At 47.9% G+C, this 23,988-nt stretch overlaps 1 protein-coding gene across 1 annotated transcript in view; it reads right to left on the bottom strand.

Annotated features, from left to right (window-relative positions):
- HK1 (hexokinase 1) overlaps positions 1–14,975 on the bottom strand; it is a 38,108-nt gene extending 23,133 nt beyond the window's left edge. Inside the window, 3 exon segments of the mRNA XM_036385308.2 lie at positions 3,460–3,608; positions 8,250–8,412; positions 14,846–14,975. Coding sequence (XP_036241201.1) covers positions 3,460–3,608; positions 8,250–8,412; positions 14,846–14,908 — 375 coding nt within the window. The 5' untranslated portion in view covers positions 14,909–14,975.
- Positions 14,976–23,988: the final 9,013 nt, after the last annotated feature.

The following is a 23,988-nucleotide window of genomic DNA, read 5'->3' as shown; positions in this document are numbered from 1 at the left end:
AAAGCAGGTCAAGAAGCAGTGTGTGTAATGTTACAATTAAACTGAACACCTTAAACTCATGCCTTAAATGAGGTCAGATTTGATTAAGGAAAAGTACAGTGGTTTCCCAGGGAGAATGTTGCCATTCATTGCCCTGGGCAAATCAAAGACATTTTTCTGAGCCCACGCAGAGAAACAACTTGGGAATGCAATGCACTCTGCTGCACTTCTGGAAGACAATTTTCAGCTGTCCAGATGAGAGACAGAGGAACTAGGAAAAGAACTAGTTACATAATAAAATATGGCAATTTCTCCAGGAGGAACACAGAAACAGCAGGAGTCTGTGTTTTGATTATGCTTCCCATCTGAAAGTATCTTGCTGAATACTCAGTCCTACTAAACTTTCAGCTGCTTCCAGGATTACAAACAAAACCCAGGGGCCAACCTCAAACCCCTTGGGAGTTCAGAGAGCAGGAAGCAGAAATGTTGACTGTGTATGTTGTTACAAAAATCCCTCTCATGCAACAAACTACAAATGCACAGAGAAAAGACGGGATCTGCTTTGTAAGTCTAAATGCAAAAAATTCCTGGGCATTCCCAACAGACTCCAAAAGCTCCATGCACCTGCTGTGTTTGCCCACACAGGCCAGGCAGGACCTGCTGAAGACCACCTGTGTGAGTTAGCAGCACACTGGGAGGGCAGCTAATGAGATGCAAATGCAGTTAACCATTAGCCATAATGTGGACACTACAGGAGCTGTGTCTAGTCAGTGATGCACAGTCTGGCTGTGCTACTGCTGTTCATAAACCACAGAGGGATGGCATGGCTCAAAAGCAGAAAAAAGACAGGCATTTATTAGTTTTGCTACCACTGACACTCATAAATTTTTCCTAAGGAGACTCAAGACACACTGTGTGTGCCCATGCCCATACTAACATCCAAACCTCACCAGTGCCAAATGACTCTGACTGGACAGTAGAGGCAACATTACAAAGATCCAGTAAAATTTCATTAAAGCAGGGAAGGTGCACCAAGGAAAAATCAAAATCTTCTTTTACCCACAGATTTGCAGTAGGGAACACTGTGAGCCAAATATTTTATCATATGTCAAAAATATGGACAGAGAGTGGCCACAGCCAAGAGGAAAGGACCAGTCTGATTTATAGACCTGAGGCAATACAGCCTGAGACCCTGAGCAGCAGATCAGGTTTAATTCCCCTGACCAAGAAGCTGCCTGCTCAAGCTGGACTCTGAGGTCTCCACAAGGATGCATTTGGCTGTCAGACAGGAGATTTGGACAAGCAACTGGAGTGCCAAGCTCAGGCCCAAGCCCCTCAATGGGGATGATTTAAGGAGCAAGGAAACCACAGTTTCAGATCCAGAGAACAGCCACAAATCTGTAAGTTACCTCCAGTGGAAGAACACAAAAAAGCAACACCAAAGTCAAGTCTCAGGCACATTCCCATTCACTGAGCTGGCACAGGAGATAGGATTCTTAGAAATTTTAGACTTGCTATTACACTGCTGAAGTCAATCAGAGTTTTGCCCTTGACTTTGATGGGGAACTGTCTCTGAGTGGTAAAACTGTGAGCTCATGCCTGACAGATGGACAAAAATGGAAGTTTGAATGCCGTGAAGTAGAAAATATCAAAATGAACCATGTTAGTGAGATGTGAAGCCATAAATCACAATCTTTCAATAAGCTGATTAGGCACTAAGCTTTAGGAGTGTAATTCAGCAAACTTAATGACACAGCTTGCTGGAAATCATTAGTAGCCTACCCTACACAGGCAGCTCAGTCCAAGTATTCCACAAATCTGGCTCAGACATTTCAGAAAACCTCAAGGGTAGACATCAGTCACAAGCACCAAGTCACCAGCTGCCTGTCTGCCTCCTGGGCATCCCCCATGCTTCCCTCTGAAGGCACACAGCAAGCACTGGATATCATCATAGAACAACTTCAAACCCAGCTGCTATTCTGATAACGCTTCCAAGTTCTGCTCTTATTTTCCTGGTACTTCAATACCGTGCCCATGGGGTCAGCAGAAGCCTTGCTCACCTTTCTTTTAGCCTAAAAGCCATGACAAAGCCTATCAGCCTAAGCTCCACACTGCTGCTTCCCAGCAGCCAAATGGCCTTTGGATATTGAAAAATTAAAACACAGATATGACAAAGACATAGAAAGAAAGCAGACCTGATGTCTCCCTTCCCAGCTCCTCCTTAGCACCCTTACCATGTCTCCATCCAGAATCCCCTAAAGCCAGCCTGCCTTGCCTCCCCAGGGCAGACACTGGGGTGTACAGACATCCCTGCTGCCTGTCAGCCTCCAGCTCCTGACACCCATCCATGGACAAACAACCCCTGCTGCCACCCTGCCTCCGAGCAGCCCACCCAACTTCCCTGCCCCTGCCAGCCACAGGCAGCTCAGCTCAGCTCAGCTCCAAAACCACCCTGTGGCAAAGCCACTGCATGACCTTTTGGCCCAAAACCAAAGCAAAAAGGTTAGGAGAAGTCCTTGCAAGAAGGTTATTTTACTGCCATGGTTCAGGTATCACAGCAATGCTTTTATCAGTTCTACTGACAAGCCATGAGTGCCATCTTACACTCACTACGTACAGACAATAAAGGTATTAATGTGACTACAGAAAATATATGAAAGGTAGAAATGCTGTTCCCATAACTTTTCTTTTTCTCCTATTTTGCTTATTCTTCTGAAACAAGCTTTAAGTTTCCTGCAGGTCTCACACTCCTGAACAGCACCTCATTCTAATAAAAAGTGTAGAAACCTTGCTGTTTCCAATAATGAAAATTTCTTGTTTTGCCTTAGGCTGACACAGAGACAAATCTGCCAGTGTAATCCACTTCCTGTTCATAAAAAAAAAAATACTTTCAAAGAACTCAATTTGAAATCCAAGTGAATGGATACAAATATTTTCTACTCTTGGAACAGGGAAGACATAAAAAAAAACCAAAAAACAAACCTTTCAATTACTCAACAAAACTTAAGTGAAGCTGTGCCAAAACATTCTATCAAGCTTCCCGTATTTTTTTTTACAATGTACTTGTACTTTTCATGAATGCTGAGTTGCTCAGACTGCCAGCACAGAGATGTGGCTGTCATGGTGATTTCTACCCCTCATCTAACACTACAATTGCAGGGCTGGTCATGTTCACTGCTTACAAAGACTAAGTTGTTTTCCTGCTCTCCATTTGTACTAACAGAAAGTAAGTTCACTATAAAAGCCAGAGTTTTTATTTCTAAGCCATTTTCCCCTCTCTTATCCAGAAGTCTCCCACATGATGACAGCAGCTTTGCAGCACCCATGCATGCTCTGTTACACTGCTTATTCCTTTTCAGTGTTGACACTGAGGTGCAGTCTGCATGCTGCAGGTACAACTGGCTAAGCTCAGTCTCGTGGGATTTTCTAAAATCTAAGGAGCTAATCTCCAGAGAGATGTGCCAAGGAAGAGGTGCTTACCCGTGTCCCACTCCCATGCATGATGTCCTCTGGGGTATTGTAAATCTCACTTTCCATCTGCACCGTCTGCTTTTTCTCATGCGACACCTTCACCCGGAGGATTCGGAAGTAAGAACCACCAAGATCCAGTGCAATGAAATCTCCTTTCTCTATGTGGAAAACAAGACACAAGTGATTAAAAATCATATGCAACACAAATCTGGGAAATATCAAGCTTGGTTAAGCGCAGCACTGAAGCAAATGTCCAGTCCCTACAGTGCCAGCTGCAGAGCACTCACCTGAACCTGATTCCATCAGTCTGATTCCCTAAATTTAGCAGGAAGCTGGTGCAATGGCAATGCCAACCACCACTGATACACAGGCAACTGCAATGAAGTTGAATTCAAAACAGTGAACAGTCTGTATCCAGATCTCATGATGAAGATGGCAGAGCAAAGATATCAGGAGAGACCCAAAAGAGATGTTGAAAGCAGAGACAGTAAAATGAAGGGATGCCAGACCACTGAAAAGCTGCCTTTTGCTGTAAATAAACCTGTGTCATTTTGGCAAATAACAGTGGATGGTGGCTGCTCTAAAATCACCAAATTACACACTGATGTAATGAAAGTAGGAACCCCTCCCCATCTCATGTCCAGAAAGGCTGAAATTCACTGCAAACTGCAGACAGATAAGAGAAGTCAAAGAAAGGACAGCTTAAAAAAACAGCCCTGTTTTTTTTAACCCCAGTACAGCAGTCCTGTACTGCTGCAGGAGTTACTCAGCAGGTGTGATGCCTTGCACAGAGCTCCTACCATCTGCCCAGGAGAAAAGAACTGGGGTACCTCCATCTCCCCCTGTGCTGGAGAGAGCTGAAGCCAATCCAGAACCCTCCAGTGTCACAGACTCCAGGCACACGGCCTGGCTATCTGAGGAATGACACCTTTGGCACCCCTGGAGAGCAAGGCAAACATATTTGCCTGGCCTACTCGTGCTATCTCATGCCCTACAAAAAAGGGAGCAAAGACAGTGATTGTCAAAGTCTGCAAAAAGATAATATTTAGGGAAGCAGAGTGCACAGCTTTCCCACACAGGAGCGCGTGTCCAGGCTGCAGATAATCACCAGGGCTCTTGGCAAGGATTTGTGTCTGTGCATGGCATCCCCAGGCTAACTGAGGCTGCTCAGAGGGCAGCAGAGCAAAGGCAGTGGTGTTTTCTCATCATCTTCCTCATCAGCTGTGACTTTCTGAAGGCCATTCCTAACATTGCCATTTTTCCACTTCTACCTAAACTCAAAGTGGAAGAAGCTCTAGCAGCTGGGATGATTGTTGTGACATGTTATCTCAAACACACTCAGCTCCCAGAGCCTTCTGACCCCAGGCTGTCATGAAAATTCCAGGAATGCAATTTATCCACGAGGATTTCTAGAACCATACTTGCCTCTGAGATTACTCTGTCCAATCTCATATCAAAACTCCTAAAATCTGACCTAGTGAGCTGTTCCTCCTCATCACCCCATGCACCTCTGAGAGCCTCATCCCAGTCAGCAAAGCTGATGAACTGCACAAGGTGGCCCTCAGGACAGGGTCTTTAACAGAAGCAGACCAAGAGAGGCAAAAACACACTACAAATGTCCCTTTGGTTTTCCAAGGCTGCAGTGTAACACAGAAACAAAACACTGTCATGTGAGAAACCACAAAGAACAATAAACACCATACAGAAAAACACAGCAAAATTACAGTGGGAGCCCACAACTTCTAATACACCTCCTAATTTTACTGCACTGCAATGCAACTTGTCCTTCTTGCCGCTCAGGACATGGGCAAGTTGAGTTTGCCAAAACACAGATCTTGCAGTGCTTCCCTGCCTGTTTCTGAGCAGTGTGGCTTTAAACACTGCTTTGCACCAGTACAAATGTCATTTAAAACATGAGCACACACAAACTGGAGATGCAGTTCCCTTTATTTGGCTCAGCATAAAAAATTCATAACCCACTTCACCACAGCCAGTCTGGAAGTCAAACACTGAGCACAAGTTTCTCATTAAAAGCCAAATACCCAAATAAGCATTAAGTTATGGGTATCATCTGTTGAGTGCAAGCCATTACCTCCAAGAACTAATGGGAAAATCAACACTGGACCAGATGGCCCTTTTTAGTGTTTACCTCAAACAAACACTACACTTCTGAAATACCTTCCTTGTAAATAAATTAACAGGTTAGGGTGCTTGATTTCCAGCACCATCAAGCTCATTGCAAGGTAAAAAATTATGAAGAATCATCCTTCACCCTTTAAAAGGTCTCTGAACTAGAGTGTAAGCATTCTGCATGCAACTAGAGTTTTGTCTTAGTGTACTTGTGGAATTAAACCCAAGTAGCAGCATTTAATCTGTGCCTTGTAACACCAAGGCACAATCAAAACCTGCTGTGAATTTATCTGGACTTTGAAAGCATTTTGAATTAGCTTGAGGTACCATTCTGGGCACTGGGGACTGAAAAACCTCATGGCTTTTGTAAATTAAACAACTCTGAATGAAGGGGGGGAAAAAACTGCTAACATCAACACCTCCAGAGTCTCTAGAATTATTGCTCACAAACTCCTTGTTGAAAAAGAACACAAGCACAGATCTGAAACTAAACAACAGTATTTTTCTGAATAGTCAGCTCCCATAATAATAATTGGACTCAGAGGAAAGAGCTTACAAGGCAGTAATTAGAGACAGGCCAGAGAAAAGGGCAGGCTTTCAGCCTCTGGCTTTTCCGGAGGGACAGCTGAAGGCAGAAATTGCCATCTTTGGGCACATCAACACAGCCACATCCATGAGGGCCCCCCAGAACCTTTGGGAGGAAGAGGGAAGGGGCTCTACACCTGTCCTGGCAGCACCTGTGCCATGGCTGTGCCAGGCATGACAGGCACACAGGGGTGAGTCAGGGAAAGAAATGCCACAACACCCCCTCAAAGCAAACATTGCTCATACCCAGCCTCAGAACATGCCCTTTCAGGGGCAGAATGGAATGGCTCTGCCTGCTTTTCTAACACCTATCCAAAGGGGCTCTAGCCACCCACACACACAGATCACCACCGAGTTCTACAGAACTTGTCCTGGGCAAGGCACTGCCTTGCTGTAATCCATGCTGCAAAGCACTGCCAGCAGTGTGCCCAGCCTGGAGAGGCTGGCAGGAGCCAGGCAGGCTCAGGAGCAGGAACTGAGTGCCCTGGACACAATACACAAGGTTCTTTTTTAAGTAGGTGTGTAATGCATGATGTGAAATGAATGCCCTGGCACACAGACACACCTACACACAGCCAGGGCTGCTCACTGCTCTGGCTCCTCCTGGGGCCCAGCAGTGCTCAGCAACTTCTCACACTTCTCTGGCCATGTGCAGGTCCCCCTTTTCCTGGGCCATCTCTAAGCCTTCCCAGATCGCACAATGGAACAATTTTCAAAATTATTTGACTCACTGCAAGCAGCTCAGGTTTGGTACTGTGCAGTGCCTGATGAAGCAGGGAACTGGGGACAAGTCACTACTCCAATGAACTCAAATCAATGAAAAAACAGGGATTTTTGGAGCCAGTAGAAATGCTGGGATTCCACACAAAAGCCCTCAAGTCACCTCATGTGCAAACCCTGAGTGCAACCTCTGCCTGTGACCCAGCTGTGCGTGGCAGCTTCTGGTTTTCTCAATAGCTGACAAATTTCAACACAACATTTCAACATAACAGCCAGCAGTGCTAAATTAAGGGAAACAGAGGATTCACATACATTCTCCCTTTGGTTTTCCTCAGACAGCAAATAACATCTCAACTAAAAGCTTGAGATGGCAGAAAGCAACAGCAAAGCAAAGCTATCAAAGACTTTCACCTGCCAGACAGCAGCACCAGTTTACACAAAGCACCTGGCCTCATGTTCTTTCACCAATAAATTCTCAATTTTAACTCAAATAAAAAATAAAGCCTCTGTTATGCAGTTCTTGCAATTTGGTGCACACAGGTAGGCACCACACTAGTTAACCAGCTCATGCTACATGAGAGGGAAACCCAGTGTTACTACTAAATAATAAACACTATTATATAATGTTTATAAATACATTTAGATACTCTATATATGGTATTTTTTACAAACACATAGTAATTTTTAAGTAACAAGCAATAGAGGCAGTCTTGGTCTCAATTACCAACATAACACCTTTTTGGTGTCTGTGCCACTTTTATCTGGTACAGTGGGCATGGAAAAAACGAGCCTTGCATCCAGATGGAAAAAGCTTAGCACACCAGAGCAGCAGCTTTGCAGTCACATGCTACATCCTCCTCAAGTTCTGTGAGTTTTCCCACCAAGACAGTTTGGAAGAGGAAGCTACAAAATGCAAAATTAATGCCAGGAAACTCAAATTCAGCCTGTAATGGTTCACAATTCCACTGGGGAAAAAATAAGAAGAGGAGATGTTAAAGGAAACAGCACATCACTAAAAGCCATTGTATTTAGGACTCTAAGTCACATGAGAGTGAACTGCATGAATCAAAAATCATTCTGTGTGAAGTACTGACTGTTGGCAGACAGGTCTCAGATTAAATGTACTGAGGGATAGTGAATGACTGCTAGGAAGGGCCCTTCCATTGGCATCAAAATGGCTTTGACAAAGGAATCACAAAATCTCCCAGCATCTGTGGGAACAGACCTGCACAGAGGGGGGGCTGCCTTTGAAACGCTGTCTGGGCTTGCCAGGAAGCAAATCCCTCTTGTTCTTGGTAGGACATTGTGCATTTCCCACAAAGCACACCGTGCTTACTATGGCAAACAAACCCTCAGCTGCTTACCTGAACCGTCAGGAATGGACCTCACAAAGGTGGGAAGCATCTTCACAGTGGCTGTTGGGTTGAAATCCCTGGAGAGGCCGTTCTTCATCTCCCTCCTGAAGCGAGCCATGACGTCCAGCAGCGTTTCGTCCGAGAGCCGCATGGCGTAGAGGTACTTGTCAATCTGGGGGGACACACAGCACCCCAGCGTCAAGGGCTGCCCTCTCTGTCACTGCAAGGGTGGTGTACAGCCCCAGCACGGCCCCAGGGCTCTGGCCAAGCTCAGGACACAGCCTCATGCCTTATCTTTTGACTCAAAGTCATGGAGAATGCTCAAGTCTAAGGCCTCCGAGGTGAGCTCCCTCCTACTGTCTCCCCACGGCACAACACAGCCCCACATTACTTTGCCTCCTCACTCCCACACAAAACCATCTGCCCACAGCCTCAGACCACTGCCTCCAGCCCTTGCCCAACTTCTCAGATCTCCTGAGTGTCCATGAGCTGAACAGCTGGAGCTAAAAATCCCTCTTTTGGCACCTTGTCCCAGCTGGGGAGATGTGGGTGTCAGGGGTGTGTTGTGTTTAAAGCCTCACATTGAGAAGGACTTGCCACAGGGGTTCTGGGGCTACATCACAGGCTGAGAAATTATTTTGGTGTAGCAGACCACTCTCTCTATCCCACTCCAAAGCTATAATGACCAGAGGGTCTGGAAAGACAGACTTGACTGTGAGCAGATGGCACCTTCCTTCTCATGACAAAACATCAAATTAAAAGTTGTTGACTTCTCCTTTGTGGCTTGTTTTACCTCCTTGGAAAAAGGAGGCAGTTCTAGTTTTCCAACAATATTGCTTTCCATAATATTACAACCACCTTCACTGTCAGGAAGACTGAGAGATGCTTTGATGCCTAAAAAATACAACATGGCCTGGAGGGGTTCTTGCCAAACACACCTCCCACCCTTTTTACCTCAGTTGCCAGTCTATTCTTGCCTTGTTTCTTTACCTGCCTTGGAAATTTGGTTCCACAAATGGCTCAGATCGAAGCCACACCTTTGGGATCACTTTTGCTTGCAGCTTAGCAAGACAAAAAATAAAACCCTGCCCATGTTTTCTGTCCTCAGCAAAACTGGAAAAGCCACCTCATCTTAAACTCCAGGCCAGCTCTGTGCCAAGGCTCCCTGTGTCTCCTTGGCTGCTCTGGAAGCCCTGAGAACAGCTCATCTCCAAGCTGGCATTTGTGTCTTACAAGACCAAGGCCACAAAAAAACACTTGATGTAAACCATAGGCACACAAGCACTCCATATACCAGGGACTTTGAGACGGGAAGCGATGAATAATGCCCTTCACAAAGGAAATGCAATCAAAATCTCATTAAAGCCTAAACTGGCCATAAAACCAGCACCAATCTAATTGCTCATACAGAAAGCACTCCTGCCCACCCTACTCAAGGTCTCCCCAAAGACAGTATCTCCCTGAGCCAGACACCCTCCTGCCATGACCCAGCACTTATTTACACAGACAGGCAGAAGGCATGGAGAGTGCTGCTGGGCACAGCATCCAGCCTGATCCCCAACCACAGGGCTGGGGGCCAGGCAAGCCTGGACCACAGGGGACACAGCCAGAGGCTGCACAAGCTGTGAACTTTTCAATGTCGTTGCTTGCAGAGGAACAATACCATGATTGATAACACCACGATGAAATGAGACCGTGCATTTTCCCCACGAACCGGTGACGTGACGGTGCAGGCGTACAGCTGAAGGGTAGAAGAGCTGAGCTCAGGTTCTCTGCAACAGAGGCCAAATGCAAGACCCCAGGGCAGCATCCCCACATCCCTGCTGTGTCCTGTGCCGCCCTCATGGGCCAGCAGCCCCTTCACAGCAACAACCACAGCCAGTCACAGGCATCCTTTCACTCCAAGAATAAAATCCTGGATGGGATGTGCCCTCTCTGCAGCCCCAAACGCCGTGGGGATTGATGCAGAGGCTGGAGTCTGGCTAAGCAAGGTCTCTCCTTCATGGCAAACCCTGCCATGTTTTTTTAGCAGAGTGTGTAAAGCCATGATGTCAGAGCATGAGGATACTCCCTTTAAAAGGAGGGGAGGAACCAACCTCTTTTTCAGACTGAGCTCTCAGCAGCCCACGCTGCCGCTCAGAGGGACGATTCCCCAGCTCTCCCAGTGAAAGCTACAGTAAACACCACTCACAGTCAGACTAATACACCCCTCTACAAAGCCCCACTGCTGCATCCTCCTCCCAAAAGCAGGGCGGAAGGGTTCCCGCTCACCGAAAGCGCTGCTGTGAGCGCAGGTTGTGGCGTTTGCACAGTCAGGACTGACGAGCCCATTCTCCCCACCTCTGCCCCTGTGCTGCCCTCAGCAGCGAGGGAAAAGGGAGGGAGGGCTCTTTCTGCTGCCGTGAGAGACCAATGAGCGCTGCCAGCGCCCTTACATAATTGGGCTGGACTCTCCTGCACGCAGGGAGCATCCCCTGCACGGCTTTGCATGGCACCCGGGCCATCCATCTCCACCGCCGAGAGAGATTCCCGGGGCGGGGACACCGAGCCTCTGCTTGAAAAAAGTCACTCCTACGTGTTACAGCTTCCAAAACCACGGAAAACTTAAAAAAAAAAAAAAAAAAAAAGGGGGGGGCGGGGAAGAGAGGCAGGTTTTTATTTTCTCCCTGGCGGGAAGAGGTTTAGTCATTCCAGCAGTGTGGCAGCAAGGGAGTAAGTGCAGCCCTCCAAGGGAAAACTCCCAGCAAACAGCCATAAATAACTTGAGGAGGGGGGGCTGGAGGCTGGATTATGGGATGGAGGTTTAATAACTCCCTGCTCTGCCGGCAATAAAAGCCGATCAGAAAGCAAATCTCAGCCATGGGCACGGGGAAGCTGTGGAAAGGCTGCCCAGGACAGACAGGGGCAGCCCCACTGAGGCTCCCATGGGAGACAGGTACAGCCCTTCCCAGGGGATGGCAGAGGGCAGGAACAATTCCAGACAAGGAGCAGCAACACTCCTTTATTTAGCTGCCACCTCAGAGTCACCTCCCGAGGAAGGGCATCTTCCCAGACTGCCACTATGGGAGTCCTCCAAGAGCTCAGTCAAAGCTCTTTCTCTTTTTCTCTTTTCTTTCTCTTTTTCTCAAAAGAGACCAACACAAACCAGAGACAGAATCTGTGAGCAATTTTTTAAAAATAGGATTTCATCGTCTGAACCACATTCACGTTATTTTTCCTGGTCACACAGGAAGGACACAGTTTGTACTTGGGGAAAAGAAGTTTCTGAAAATCCAGCCACTGCAGCAGTTGTGAATAATTATAAATGAAACAGGCAGCACTAAAGGCTTAAACTTAAGGGCCATTCCTTAAACACATGCCTCCATCCCCAGACACTGACAGCAGTCAGTGGTATCCAAGAAGAGAGCACGCCCAGAACAATTTCAGAAATCATTAGCACCTATTTTACCGACACAGACTTCATGCCAAAACTCTTCACCACGAAAACATTTTTCTGCAGAGCTAATCATACTCCTTTCAGCATGAGGAAGATTCATCAGGAGCCAAAGCAGGTTAAAACAAGTAGTTTAGACATTTGGAAATTGTTTGCGCTTACTGATGATTTATCAGATCGGTTCCTAAAAAGCCTTTATAGGGGCGGGTCACCAATACAGGGATCTTCTGGATACGAGTTGTTACATTTTATACTACATTCCAACACATTTTTTCAAGGTTAAACATCTACATGTCCCTCCTGGACTGCAAGATCCTTTTCTTCACTCAGGTAAGACAACAAAAACATATTGTTCCCCTGACAGACAGAAACCAGGCAACACCTAGAGGCTCCCTTTGCCGGGGCCAGCTACGGCAGGTACAAACCTGCTGGGAACAAAAGGCAGTTTTACAAAGTTTTACAAAGCTCTCCCCACACAGGGCAGTGGCACAGCTGCCAGGCACCCTCCGTGTCTCCCTCACCCCTCAGGATGGGATCCAGCCCTTCAGAGAAATCAGGGCCACAGCTGAGTTTGGGCCAAGTCCCCTGTCTGAGGCAGGCTGCTGAGCTCCTGCTGTTGTCCCCAGAATGTGACAAACATTCAGGTGACAGATGTCTGCAAAAACATCTGGATAATTTAAGCTGCTTGGACCACATGTGCATTCACACAGCGCAGGGCGTCACACACTGCCAGCTTGCTGCACACTAAGGTGGCATGGAAGTGCCATTATGAGTGATTTCACTGGAAAATGCTCCCTTGCAGGGGCCACAGGGTTCACACGATGAGCAACCCCTTCCTTCAACTCTACACCTCCACCTTGCGAGGACTCATCTTGAAAAACATTCAAAAAATTACATTAAAAAAAAAAAAAAAAACCACACTGAAACTTAAGGGGGCACCCACAAACCCAGCAGAACCAGTACAGAAGCACTGGCTCTCAGATACAGGTTATGCCTTTCAGGGCCTGAAACCACCAGCCCCATCCATGCCCCTCCACAGGCTTCCCACCGTGGAAAGGCAGCTGCAGAGCATTTCAGAGAAGAGAATTCAAAAAAAAAAAAAAAAAAAGAAGGAAAAGAAGGTCACAAGAGAAGAAGAAGGTTCAGCTTTGGCTCGCCGGTACTTTTAGCCCGTTTCCAACCCCCCTGTGAGCCACAGCAGCATCCTGAAGGTGACCTGCCAGCTGTGCCACCAGGCACTGAGCCTGGCTGTGGCAGACCAGCGAGGCAGAGGAGCAGCCTCGGCATCCAGGAGCCCCACGGGGCAGCAGGGAGAGCAGGGACAACGCCTTGCTTGGCAGCCCTGAGCCACAGGCACGTACCAGCAGAAAGTGCTGCTCTCCCGGAAGCCGGGAGGAGAGGGAGGGACCTGAAATGAAGCCGTGCCTGCACGTATCCCTAGGAGCTGCACACTGATGGAGCACAAACCTCGCCAGCAGCACGCTGAGGTGGAGCAAGAGCACTTTTGCCCCACGGGGAAGCAGGGAATGGAGCCCACCAGCTGCCAGCAGCTGCCGGGCAGCAGAGCCTCTGGCTGCCACAGACATCCTCCCCGCAGGACAGCCACAACCGAGGAGGCTCAATATCCGTTCCAAAAGGACACAAACAGGAAAAGATGTCTTACAGCCTCTAAAAACAGTAGCCTGCTTTTTTGACTTTTCAAATGGGTTTTATTTTTTTAGTTGGCTTTTCCAGACAAAACCAGCTTGATCCATAAGAATGCTTTACAACTCCCTGGCCAAATGGTTTCCCATACGGTCAGACAATAGCAGCCCCATGGTGCCAAACCAGCCTGCAATAAATAACCCCCAGAACACCACAGAGTTTCTCTGTGCCTTCCCCACAGCCTTTCTGCCTCCCCTCGGCCACCACACACACTCGTGCTTATCTTGGCCTTCTAAATATAACACACACAGCGAGACAGAGAAGGCCCTGGCCGGGCAGGCACGCCTGGCACCAGCAGCAGCACTCACAAATCCTGCAGGCAAAGGAGCACAGTGGGCCTGGCAATAGGAGAGGCATGGATGTGCGGCCAGGAGGTGCAGGATGCTGCAGGCTGAGCCTCTGGCTCCTCATGAGAGCCCAAATTCCAGCAGTGTGGCAGCAAGGGAGTAAGTGCAGTAACCATGGGAAGCTGTGCTGGGTTTTCTCCGAGGGAGGAGCGGGCACGGCTGAGCCCACCTCGAGCGGGGCACGAGGGGTCACCCAGACACTGGAGCTGAGGTCAGCCCAGGCACAGGCAGCAGCCCAAAGGGATGGATGAGGTGCTCTCCTCCTGCTGGGGAGATGCTCAAGCCCCAAGAACACTGCAAATCAGTACTACTAATGCCGTCATTGAGGCTTTCCCGAAATATTTTAGGGATGCCCACAGCCACACGCCCAGGTGGGTCACACGGCACGCCTGAGGAGGTGGCAGAGGGGAAGCCTCGCTTTCCTGACGTCAGCCCGACTCACCGACATTTGCAATTATTTTCCCAATTCGTGTCCCCACATCCTAGCCCCAGGCTCCCCGCTCCCTACAGCTCTGCAATATGCTCAGCCAGGACCTAACTGCCATGTTTTTATTTATCCTGTTCCCCGCTCCCTTTTCCTTGTGCCAGTGCTGGATCCCAGCGCTGTGCCAACCACACAGCAGCAACCTCCTAATGCTGGAGGGAAAGAAGCCTATAGAAATGCTTCTTTTTAAGCACAGCCGACAACCATTTCCTGTAAATTCCGATCCTCCAGCGGCACATAATTCAAAAACTGCCTGCTCCTCGCCTGCCGGAGTGGGGATGCTCCCAGGCATCCTCGGAAAGAAGGGGAAATCCCCTTTCCGGGGATGCTGGTGCCGACGAAAACCATGAAAAGCCATCGCCCCCATCCCTCACTGCCAAAGCCCCCAGGTCCTGCCTGACCGGCCGCTGTGCATCCATCACCCACACCCCACTGCCATCTCCACCGGCGATGCTCTAGAGAGTTTAAACGCGGGGTTATCCCTCCTTCCTCCCGCAGCCGGGTGGCTCTGGGGACAAAGCAACGAAACCGTGCGGGGGGAGAAAAAAATTAATTTTTTTTTAACAATTTTAAAAATTAAAAAAACCCAGGAGGTGTGGGCGGGGGGCGGCCCTGGGCGGAGGGATGTCCATCTGACCTTTTTGACCTGGTCCTCCTTCAGCTCCGTGAAGTAGTAGGCCAGGAGCTGGGCGGCGATCATCCTGCCGGCTGCAGCGGCGGCTCCGCGCACGCAGCGATGCGGGGCCCGGGGATGGCCGCGCCGAGCCCAGCCCAGCCCAGCCGAGCGCCGCCCCTTCCTCCTCCTCCTCCTCCTCCTCCTCCAGCGCCCGGCCCCGGCCCGGCCCGGCCCCGCCCGGGTGCGGGCGCCCAGCGGGTCCGTGCTGTGCCCGGCCTGCAGGAGGAGGAGGAGGTGGAGGAGGGCAGCGCCCCGCTGTCACCCTGAGGGGCTCCACAGCCGCCATGGAGGCGGGCGGCTGAGGGCTTCCCTGAGGGGAAAAAAGGAAAAAGGAGACAAAAAGCCCTTCTTGGTGGCCAAGGCCGGTGGCATCGTGGCCTGTGCCAGGGATAGTGTGAGGAAGCAGAGGATAGAGGAACCAGAGCCAGGAGCAGGGCAGTGATTCTCCGCCGTGCTCAGCACTGGTGGGGCCGCACCTCGAGTGCTGTGCCCAGTTCTGGGCCCCTGGATTTGGGAAGGTGCTGGAACGTGTCCAGAGAAAGGCAGCGGAGCTGGGGAAGGGTCTGGAGCACAATTCTCACCAGGAGTGGTTGGGGAAGCCGCGGTATCGAGCCCGGAGGAGGCTCAGGGTACCTGATCGCTCTCTGCAGCCCCCTGGCAGAAGGCTGTGGCCACGAGGGGAGCAGGCAGGAGGAAAGGACATAGCTTTAAGCTGTGCCGGGGGGTTTAGGTTTGGCATTAGGAGGAATTTCTTTAGGAAAAGGGTGATTAGGCATTGGAATGGGCTGCCCAGGGAGTGGTGGAGTCACCTCCCTGGAGAGGTGTGAGGAAAGATTGGACGTGACACTGGATGCCGTGCCTCAGCTGACACGGTGGGGTCAGGCCTAGGAGGCACAGGGTGTACTGTGGTGATTGTTACAGGGATCCTGTGCAGGGCCAGCAATCCCACTCTGATCCCTGTGGATCCCTTCCAGCTCAGGATATCCTATGATTCTATGGTAATACACCGATGGAGACAGCTCCTCCTCCCCACAGCTTTGCCATGTTGGAGCGCATTCCTTGCACCCCAAGGAGTCATCCACCACCATGGGGGCTCTGAGGGCCCACACACACATAAGCAAAGTGACACAGGGCCCCTCCAAAAAAAGCTAAAGGCCTTTGTCAAGTGACACATTGTCAGCAGCCCGTGGGGGCTCTTGCCTGCACCTTGTCCTTGCACAGGGACAGGAACACACACCCGTGCAAAGGAGGAGGTGTGATTTGCATACAGATTGTCTACCACACTAGAAGTGATTAAAAATCTGCCTCTTGAATTTCCGGCTTCCTTTTTAGTGCTGCTTTAATTAAATGGCCAAAATCAAGAGCTGTTTTGGCAGACACATCCTCCTTCAGACTGCCCTAGTCACTGCAGGCAAGGTGGGCAGGGTTTCCTTCTCTGGCTCCAAGCTCAAAGAGACTTTCATCACGCATTTCACTGCTCTGCACGTGTTACTCCTGCTCATTTGTTTGCCAAGCTGAGGAGCAAGCTGTGCTCCCCAGAGCAGCCAGGCTGCCCCGCTGCAGGCACAGGGCCCTGCCACCAGCACAGCTGGAGCTCACAGGGGGAGCCCACGCGTGGCACAGGCACTGGGGCTCAGCTGAATCATCCCAGTGCCCAGCAGTGTCACCAATCCCTTGCACAGACTGACCGAGCTCTCCTGCAGATGTAATTCCCTGCTCAGTCATGCTCCTCCTCTGCTGCTGGTCAGAAACTATCTTTAATTCCCAGCCAGGCTTGCTCCTGTTTTCAATCCATCTGTCATCTGCTAAGCCCTGTCTTTCATCTGAAACCACTCTCCTCACTCTCGGGTGCTGGCTTTCTATAAATACTCTGGAAGTAACCCGACACATTCACAGCTTTTGCTTCACTAGGTGAGACAGACTTCACTCTTTTTGGTCTGAATGCTGCCTGATACTGCTCAATTCCCACAGGATTTATGTCACTGGAGCTGCCTCTACGTGTGGTTTACAAGTGCTACTATCTCCTCCTGCTCAGACACCCCGATCACCACCCACATGCACAATGCCCCCTTCAGTTACCTTGCTGAGGGAATGCTTGCTCATTTAAAACACCTGGACACAAACTTGAGTGGTTTTCAATCAATCTTTGACCAAATAAAAGGAATTCAAAGCATTCCCTCTGGCACTCAAGGAATTTAAATCAGACAGCTAAAATACTCACAGTGGACTTTTTTTTAATATGACACTGTTGCAAGAATATGGAAGAGTAGGACATTTGGTTTTTTTGTCTGCCAAAATTGTGACTTGGGAGTGAATTCAGAATGTCATAGATCACTGAAGTGGCCTTTGGCTCCCTAGTCATTTGCATTGTAACATATTTCCAAACTCAAAAACAACAGTCTCGGATTTCCTTTAAGCGACAAGAAGCAAAAAGTAAGTTCAGAACATCACTAGACAAGGATATCCTATGATTCACACTTGGTTCTGTGCAATGAAAATAAAACCTGCACACATCACAATCCCCCAAATACATTAAAGAATTAAGTCTACACTGGTGCAGAAGAGGGTTCATGTGACATAGTCAAGAGCAATTAAGAGATGGTTAAACAAGTATTGCAAATAGTTGGGTTTGTCTTCAGTTGCTGAGCACGGCATTCAGGAAGAATGAACTTGACAGAGTAAAAGCCACTGGAGAAAATGTAGCAGTCCCTGCAAGGCAAGAGAGCTGCAATATTTAAATGTGTGGTGGTTTTAAGCTGCTCCATGAGAGGGTAGGAGCACATGACCAGCTTTGATGCTGTAACCAGCACTGGGATGAATGAGCTCCCCCCTGCCAGGGAGCTGGAAGGGCAGCCAGACATCCCTATGGACTCCCCAACCCTTGGCAAGCCCCCCTTGCCCTGCCAGGCCAGCAGCGAGGCCCAGGTGCTGTTTTGGGGGGCCTGGGAGGAGCTGTGAACAGGCTGCCAGGGAGAGGCAAGCAGCTCTGCACTTCTGTGAGTCTCCCACTGCCACAGCACCCAGCCCTGGGCTTGCCTTTCTGCTTTACTGGAAGGGATCAATTCAGCAGCCAATTAATTACCAGCATCTCAGCAGGCTATTTTGAAAGGCACTGTCCTTTAAGACAAATTACTGGAGGCTGAACGTGACACCTGATGACTTGCAGCTATTTTGATTGAGCTCTAATCTTATTGGCCCCATTTAACGCTGCCCAAGTGTCTCAGCTGACTGAAGTAATTCGGTGAATCAGCTCTCCTGGCTGTGGGTAAGATTTTTTTCCCCAATTTGCCAATTTCTTCATTAAATATTCACTGCTTTGTACAAGTGTGCATTCTGATTGAACTGTACAATCAGGGGATTCTTTTGTTTCAATCTTATCACATAGTTTTGATGTACACAGCTGATAGATGCTTCCTACTTTTGTAGGAAAAAAAATAAAAGTTGTAGTTGTGTTTGCTGGGGTTATTTTTAGGTGTCTGGAAAATGCTCAATCCCCTTTTCTCCCACATTGCATTTTCCTTTCACAACCCTCAAAGCAAAGTGAAAGAAAGCAGCATCTCTAATAAACACTAAGTTCCCAGTTCCTGCCAGCAGTTCTGACTGAGGAGGGAAAGCTCCCATTCCACTAGGAAACCAAGTATTTGCACAGAAGAAATCACCATTCCTTTGTGCTGAACTTAATGCAGAAGCTACTAAGAAACTCTAAAAGCAGCAGATAAATCAGTTTGATGAGCAATTCAGTGGAACAAGTTTAACCACATTATATGCAATTTCACTTTGCCAGGGGACACAGCAAGCAGGCACTACCACTACCATACAGCCAGCCAGGATGCTTTCTCTCAGGTTTTCCCTATGAAAAACCCAGATTAGCTAGGAATGCCTTGAGGGGAGCTCATTCCATGCATGGGAAAGGCAATTCCATGCGTGGACAGAGCACTGTTCACTTTAAAAAAGTGCTCCTGGTACAGCATTCCAGGAGTGTGTTTCCAAAAGATGTTTAAGGCAGGAAGATTAACAAGGGGTTTGGCCCATTCTTCTGGAGATGTTCCAGGGGAAGGGTGAGCTACTTTTTAATGAAATCCCCTGTAGGAAATGGAAAGATAAAAACTCCCACAGACATGGAAGGGTTTGATTTGCAGCCTTGGGAGAAGCTTGGATTGATGCACAAATAAAAGTACACAAACATTAAGCAGAAAAACTATAAACTTATGGTTCTAGAGTTGTTAAGTATGCCTTAAGTAAGTAAGAAACTACTGAGTAAAATTGTGAAAGGTTTTATAGTGTAGTAATGTAATTGTATAGAGTAAGCTAAGAGTTTAGAAGTTAAAATACAAACGTGTGTGTGTGTACATGTAGTAGTAACCCAGTGGATAAAAAGGTACACAATGCAGCAGAATTAAGCAAAGGCAATTGGTTAGAAAAACAAAATAAACTTTGTAGCGACTTTCCATTGGATTGGAATGTTATATATTGCCTTGCAAAGAGGAATTTGTGACTACTCTGAGCTATGGCCAACTTCTTACTCCTCTGAAATCCCACAGCCTCTGAGGCTGATGCTTATCTGAGCAATAAATCGTTTTTAGCCCAACAATAGTCCCATCCCTTCATCAAGGCACGGATAACACTCCCCCACCTTTGGAAAGGTTTTAGCACTGCTCACCACACTGAGCACTTGAGGGCTGAAGACACTGCACAGGCCTGTGGGTTTCCAGGCTTCAATCCCTCCAAAGACAAGGCAGTACTTCTGTAAGGTGTGAACTAAGCAGCTAAGGATCACAAACAGCCAGGTCTAGACTCTCAACCCTGGCCATAGGTGAGAGGACAGCAAAGGAGGGGAATTCACATTCCCCTGATTCACATGGGAACACTCCTGGGGCAGATGGAGGTGCTCTGTGCCTCAACTCCCCATACCTGAGTATCAGTCAGCTGTGTTGGCTTTTATTTCTTTGAACTAGTTGCTGTTCTTCAGCATCAGAGGGGTGCAAAGAACATGACCCCCACACAACCAAGAAAACCAGAAAGCAGATAAACACAAGCCCCAACCTCATGGCTTACAATTAAGCCCCATTATTTGGAAGGTCTGGATGATGATTCTTTCTCAGCCTCTTAGTAATTGCAAGGTTCATTAAGCTGGGGAAAAATCAAATTACTCCAAATTTAGTTAACTGCTGCTTCCAAAAGCTATGGGTTGCCTGAGCAATCCTGCAAAGGACTTCCCACACCTGCACATATGTGGGGAAAAGAGGAAACTGCTCCCTGGAGCCTCAGCACCACAAAACCTAACCTTTAGCTCCTGTGTAGCACAGCAGAGCTACTCTGTGCTGCTTTGCACCCCACTGAGGTTTTCCAGCTCAGGTCCAGCCTGCTGGCATCCCTTGGCACTTGGCATGCAAGTCACTCACTTTGCTCTTGCCTTACACACCAAAGGGGAAACACAAGTGCAATCCAACCAAACTGATCTCTTTCTTTTTTCCCTTCCTGTCCTAGATATTCACCACTGCACCTTCTTTCTCTCCAGTGTCAGAAATACAACTGATTTCACATCTCTGCAAAGGAAAGCAATAACAATTCCAGTTTTCTGACTCAGCCTGGGCCCTGCACCAGTTAAACATTTTTTCCATTGAGGTGAGAACTGCTGGATCAAGGAAGCATTTTTTATAGTAGTTAAGTCATTATTGCAGCTCATATACCTATGAATCAGACCATACACACACATATTTATATGCAAACAGAAATATATCAACAAACTCAATGAACTGCCTTTCTGAAGAACTGACCAGAAGGTGAAACCTTTGTTTCATTTCATAAAACATCTCTTGACTCCAGCAAACTGAGTTGAACACAAGTGCAGATTTCTTGTATCTACTAAATGTCCATTGCTAGTGAACAATGCTAAAAGAAATTGTGCTAGAAAAAGGGCAAAATATAGAGTGCTCACTGGTTTAAAATTTCAAAAGGGGCAAGTTTAAAGTATTTTCAGTTGTTGGATTCAAATTATTTTCAGAAGAAGCAGTTCAATACCAGTTAAAGGATGGCTGCATAACCAGAAATTCACTTAAATGATAAGGCAATGATTTAAACAAAGGAAAACATAACCTAATTTACTGTACTCTATGGAGACAGTTTTCCTAAATCTGCTTTCAGCTCCTCACAGATCACTGAGCTCATTTGCCAAAGTTTAGCTCTAACACACCCACTGTGTGGGGAGACTTTCAAAACCAAGGGCAGTCCTTCAGCCCTGGAAGAAGCAGTGAACCTCAGCAGGGAGCTGGTGTCTGTGCACTGTCCCAGGCAGGTCTGAATGGCAGGGGCCAAACCTTAAACTGTTGTTAAAGGGCACTGCTGTAAAATGCCCTTCAACAGCAGTGCACCTGTGAAAAATGCGTATTTTCTGATTGGCTTTTTGAAAATATCCAAATGAATATTATGTGTGTTATGTTAGAAAGTTATGCTGTATTCATTTGCCTAAGTAGTGTGTTAAATATAGTATTAGGTTATAATGTAATGTCAGAATAGAAACTATGCTATGTAGGATACTTTTTTTTAAGAGAGGACTCGCAGTGAGACAGCAGCCGCAGGACACCTGAATCTCTCAGAGAAAGAGAATTTATTGCTCCATTATCGAGTTCTGCCTGCCTCACTCAGCCCTGAAGACTCAGTCAGGATTCAGAGGAAGAAGCTGACACTGCCCAGACAGAATCCTGGGTTTGAATGGAATTTATGCATCATGGATGAGGTGTCTGAATATGCAACAGGCTGTTGCTTTTAAGGGTTAATCCTCTGTTAACTGTGGGGCCTTTTTTGGGCTTATGCTGCCCAGAAAAGGTACCCTGACTGTCTGTAACTCTTTGTTTCTATTGTCTCATATTGTCCTAATCCAAATTTTTTCTATTGTCTCATATTGTCCAAATTATTTTTACTCTAATTATATTGCTATTTTTATAAACATTTTATTATCATTAAACTTTTAATTTTTTTTAAGTGATTGGCATTTTTCACACACCTTTGCTATGTGAGCAGTGAATCCATGACCAAGAGCTCATCCTTTCAGCACAGGGAACACAACCTGCCCCTCTTCTGTGGCTTTCCACCAGCACCAGGCAAGGTGACAGCTCTGAACCCAGCCTAAGAGGCAGTTTCCATAAAGGATGCACATTTCTCCTTCATCCAGCATTTAATGCCAGCAAAAATCAGTTTGTATCACAAGTCACAGAGGTGCCATCCATAATTGCCAGAGCCTCAGGTTTGTGCTCCTTTCCCAGCAAGCCCCAGCGTAAGGTACAGTCATACTCAGCAGTCAGACCCTCCAAGGCCAGTCAATATTCTCTCCCCAGCAGGGGTGTAAAGCAGGTACTCACCTGGCACAGTGGGGAGCAGCAGGAGCCAGGGACATCCACAGCATTGGGCTCCTCCCGTGTGGCCATGGCAGGAGCACCACTTGTTATGTCACATGGCCATCACAGGGCACTGCCAGCAAGAAAAGAGGCAGAATTGTAGGTTTTCACAGCTCCCTGCACAGCCTCAGGATATCTCTGAAAGCCACACACCCCACAGACTGCTCTGCTCTCTTAGAAACCCCTCCAGCAGCTGGGCTACAGCAGGTGCACACTCTAAAATCAGCTAAAACCACCCCAAGAAAGAGGGGAAATAGGGGACATATGGGCTATGGAGCACAGGTGTGACCCAGAAGAATGATGGGAACAGGGAACATGTCAGCTGGGCTCTGGCCCTCACACAGCCCCAAGATGCCCTGAGGTTCTGCCACACACAGAGGAGGAGGGCTTAGCAAGCTAATGTGCAACAAAACACCTGAGTCCTGTTAGCAGTTTGTTACACTAATTAAAAGAACCCACAAAGCCTTTGAAAAACCAAAACATGCACATTAAAAATCAGTGCAGGGAGACAGTCACAAATGCTGGGCTTGCTAAGCATCATCCAGGGACAACCACAGACTTTGAGCTGCTTTGTGATAATCTTGTGATACTTTTTCTTTGGTTAAAGTCCAGAGCTGTCTTAACAGAGGCAGGAGGCAGATGCAAACAGCAGCACCACTGAGCAAAATTTTGGCTTCTTCAGCTTTACAGGCTGCTGTCATGAAACATTTTAGAGTGGAATAAGAAACCCAGTGGGTCAGCCCAGCCAGGTCCTTGGGCATCTATGTGGTGTGTGTGGGGTTGTCCTCTCTCCCTACCCCAATATTTCTTCTCTTCTCAAGCCACTCTGGCTCTCTCAGGTTTTTTGGGGTGCAGTGGAACTGAAGGCTCTCTGTGAGGAAAAGTGGGAACTGCCCCAGGCTGGGCTCTTCTGCTGCTGGAGTTCCATGGGGAGGCTGTGGTGGCACAGGGTCCATCCTGGGGCATACTGGTGCACACCAGTGACACTGCTACACTGAGGAAGGTGTTCATTAGTTTTGTCTTTGTTTCTCACCATCCAAATCCATCTTAATCAATATTCCCCAAGCGGAATCACTGCTTCCCATGGTGAAGATGGGTGACCCATCTCCCATCCTTATACCCACCCATGAGCTTCTTCCTCTTATTTTGTGCCCCTTCTCACTCAGGAAGAGACTGCAGCAGGCTGGGTGGGTGTCAGGTAGCCATACCAGGTCAAATACAAATCCAGAAGAGATTCTGGACCTCTATCTTCATTCTCAGATTTTCAGACACAATGTAGAGGTGGAATTAACCATTTTCAAGAAACAAAAACTCATCTATGTGTCAGAAAGCAGGTTCTTGTTTCAATTGAATAGGTTTCTCCATCCCCCTGACCCATTCCTGGTAGGAAACCTGAGAGTCTGGCTTCACTGCATAGCTACAAAAGATGGTGATGGATATTTTTCTAATATAAAAAATCAGCTTTTCTTGTCATCTCAGTCCTTTAAATGGGGAACTCAGCTGTACTGACTTCCTGGTGAACAGCTCTGCCCCCAGATTTCAGCTGTGGTCCCAGTACTCACTGCAGCAAGAGATAACCCCACCCTGCTTGTCTCTCCCTTCCTTTCTTGAAGAAGATAGAATTTTTAGGAAAGCAGAAGTTTCCTCACAAGATCCCCTGTATCTTAGGCCCCTGCAGCTCATCCCTGCTGGCTCCTCTGACAGCTGCAG

This window comes from Molothrus ater, chromosome 8 (genome assembly GCF_012460135.2).
Source record: "Molothrus ater isolate BHLD 08-10-18 breed brown headed cowbird chromosome 8, BPBGC_Mater_1.1, whole genome shotgun sequence".
Classification (NCBI taxonomy): Eukaryota; Metazoa; Chordata; class Aves; order Passeriformes; family Icteridae; genus Molothrus; species Molothrus ater.
This window is presented reverse-complemented; position numbering and strand designations above follow the sequence as displayed.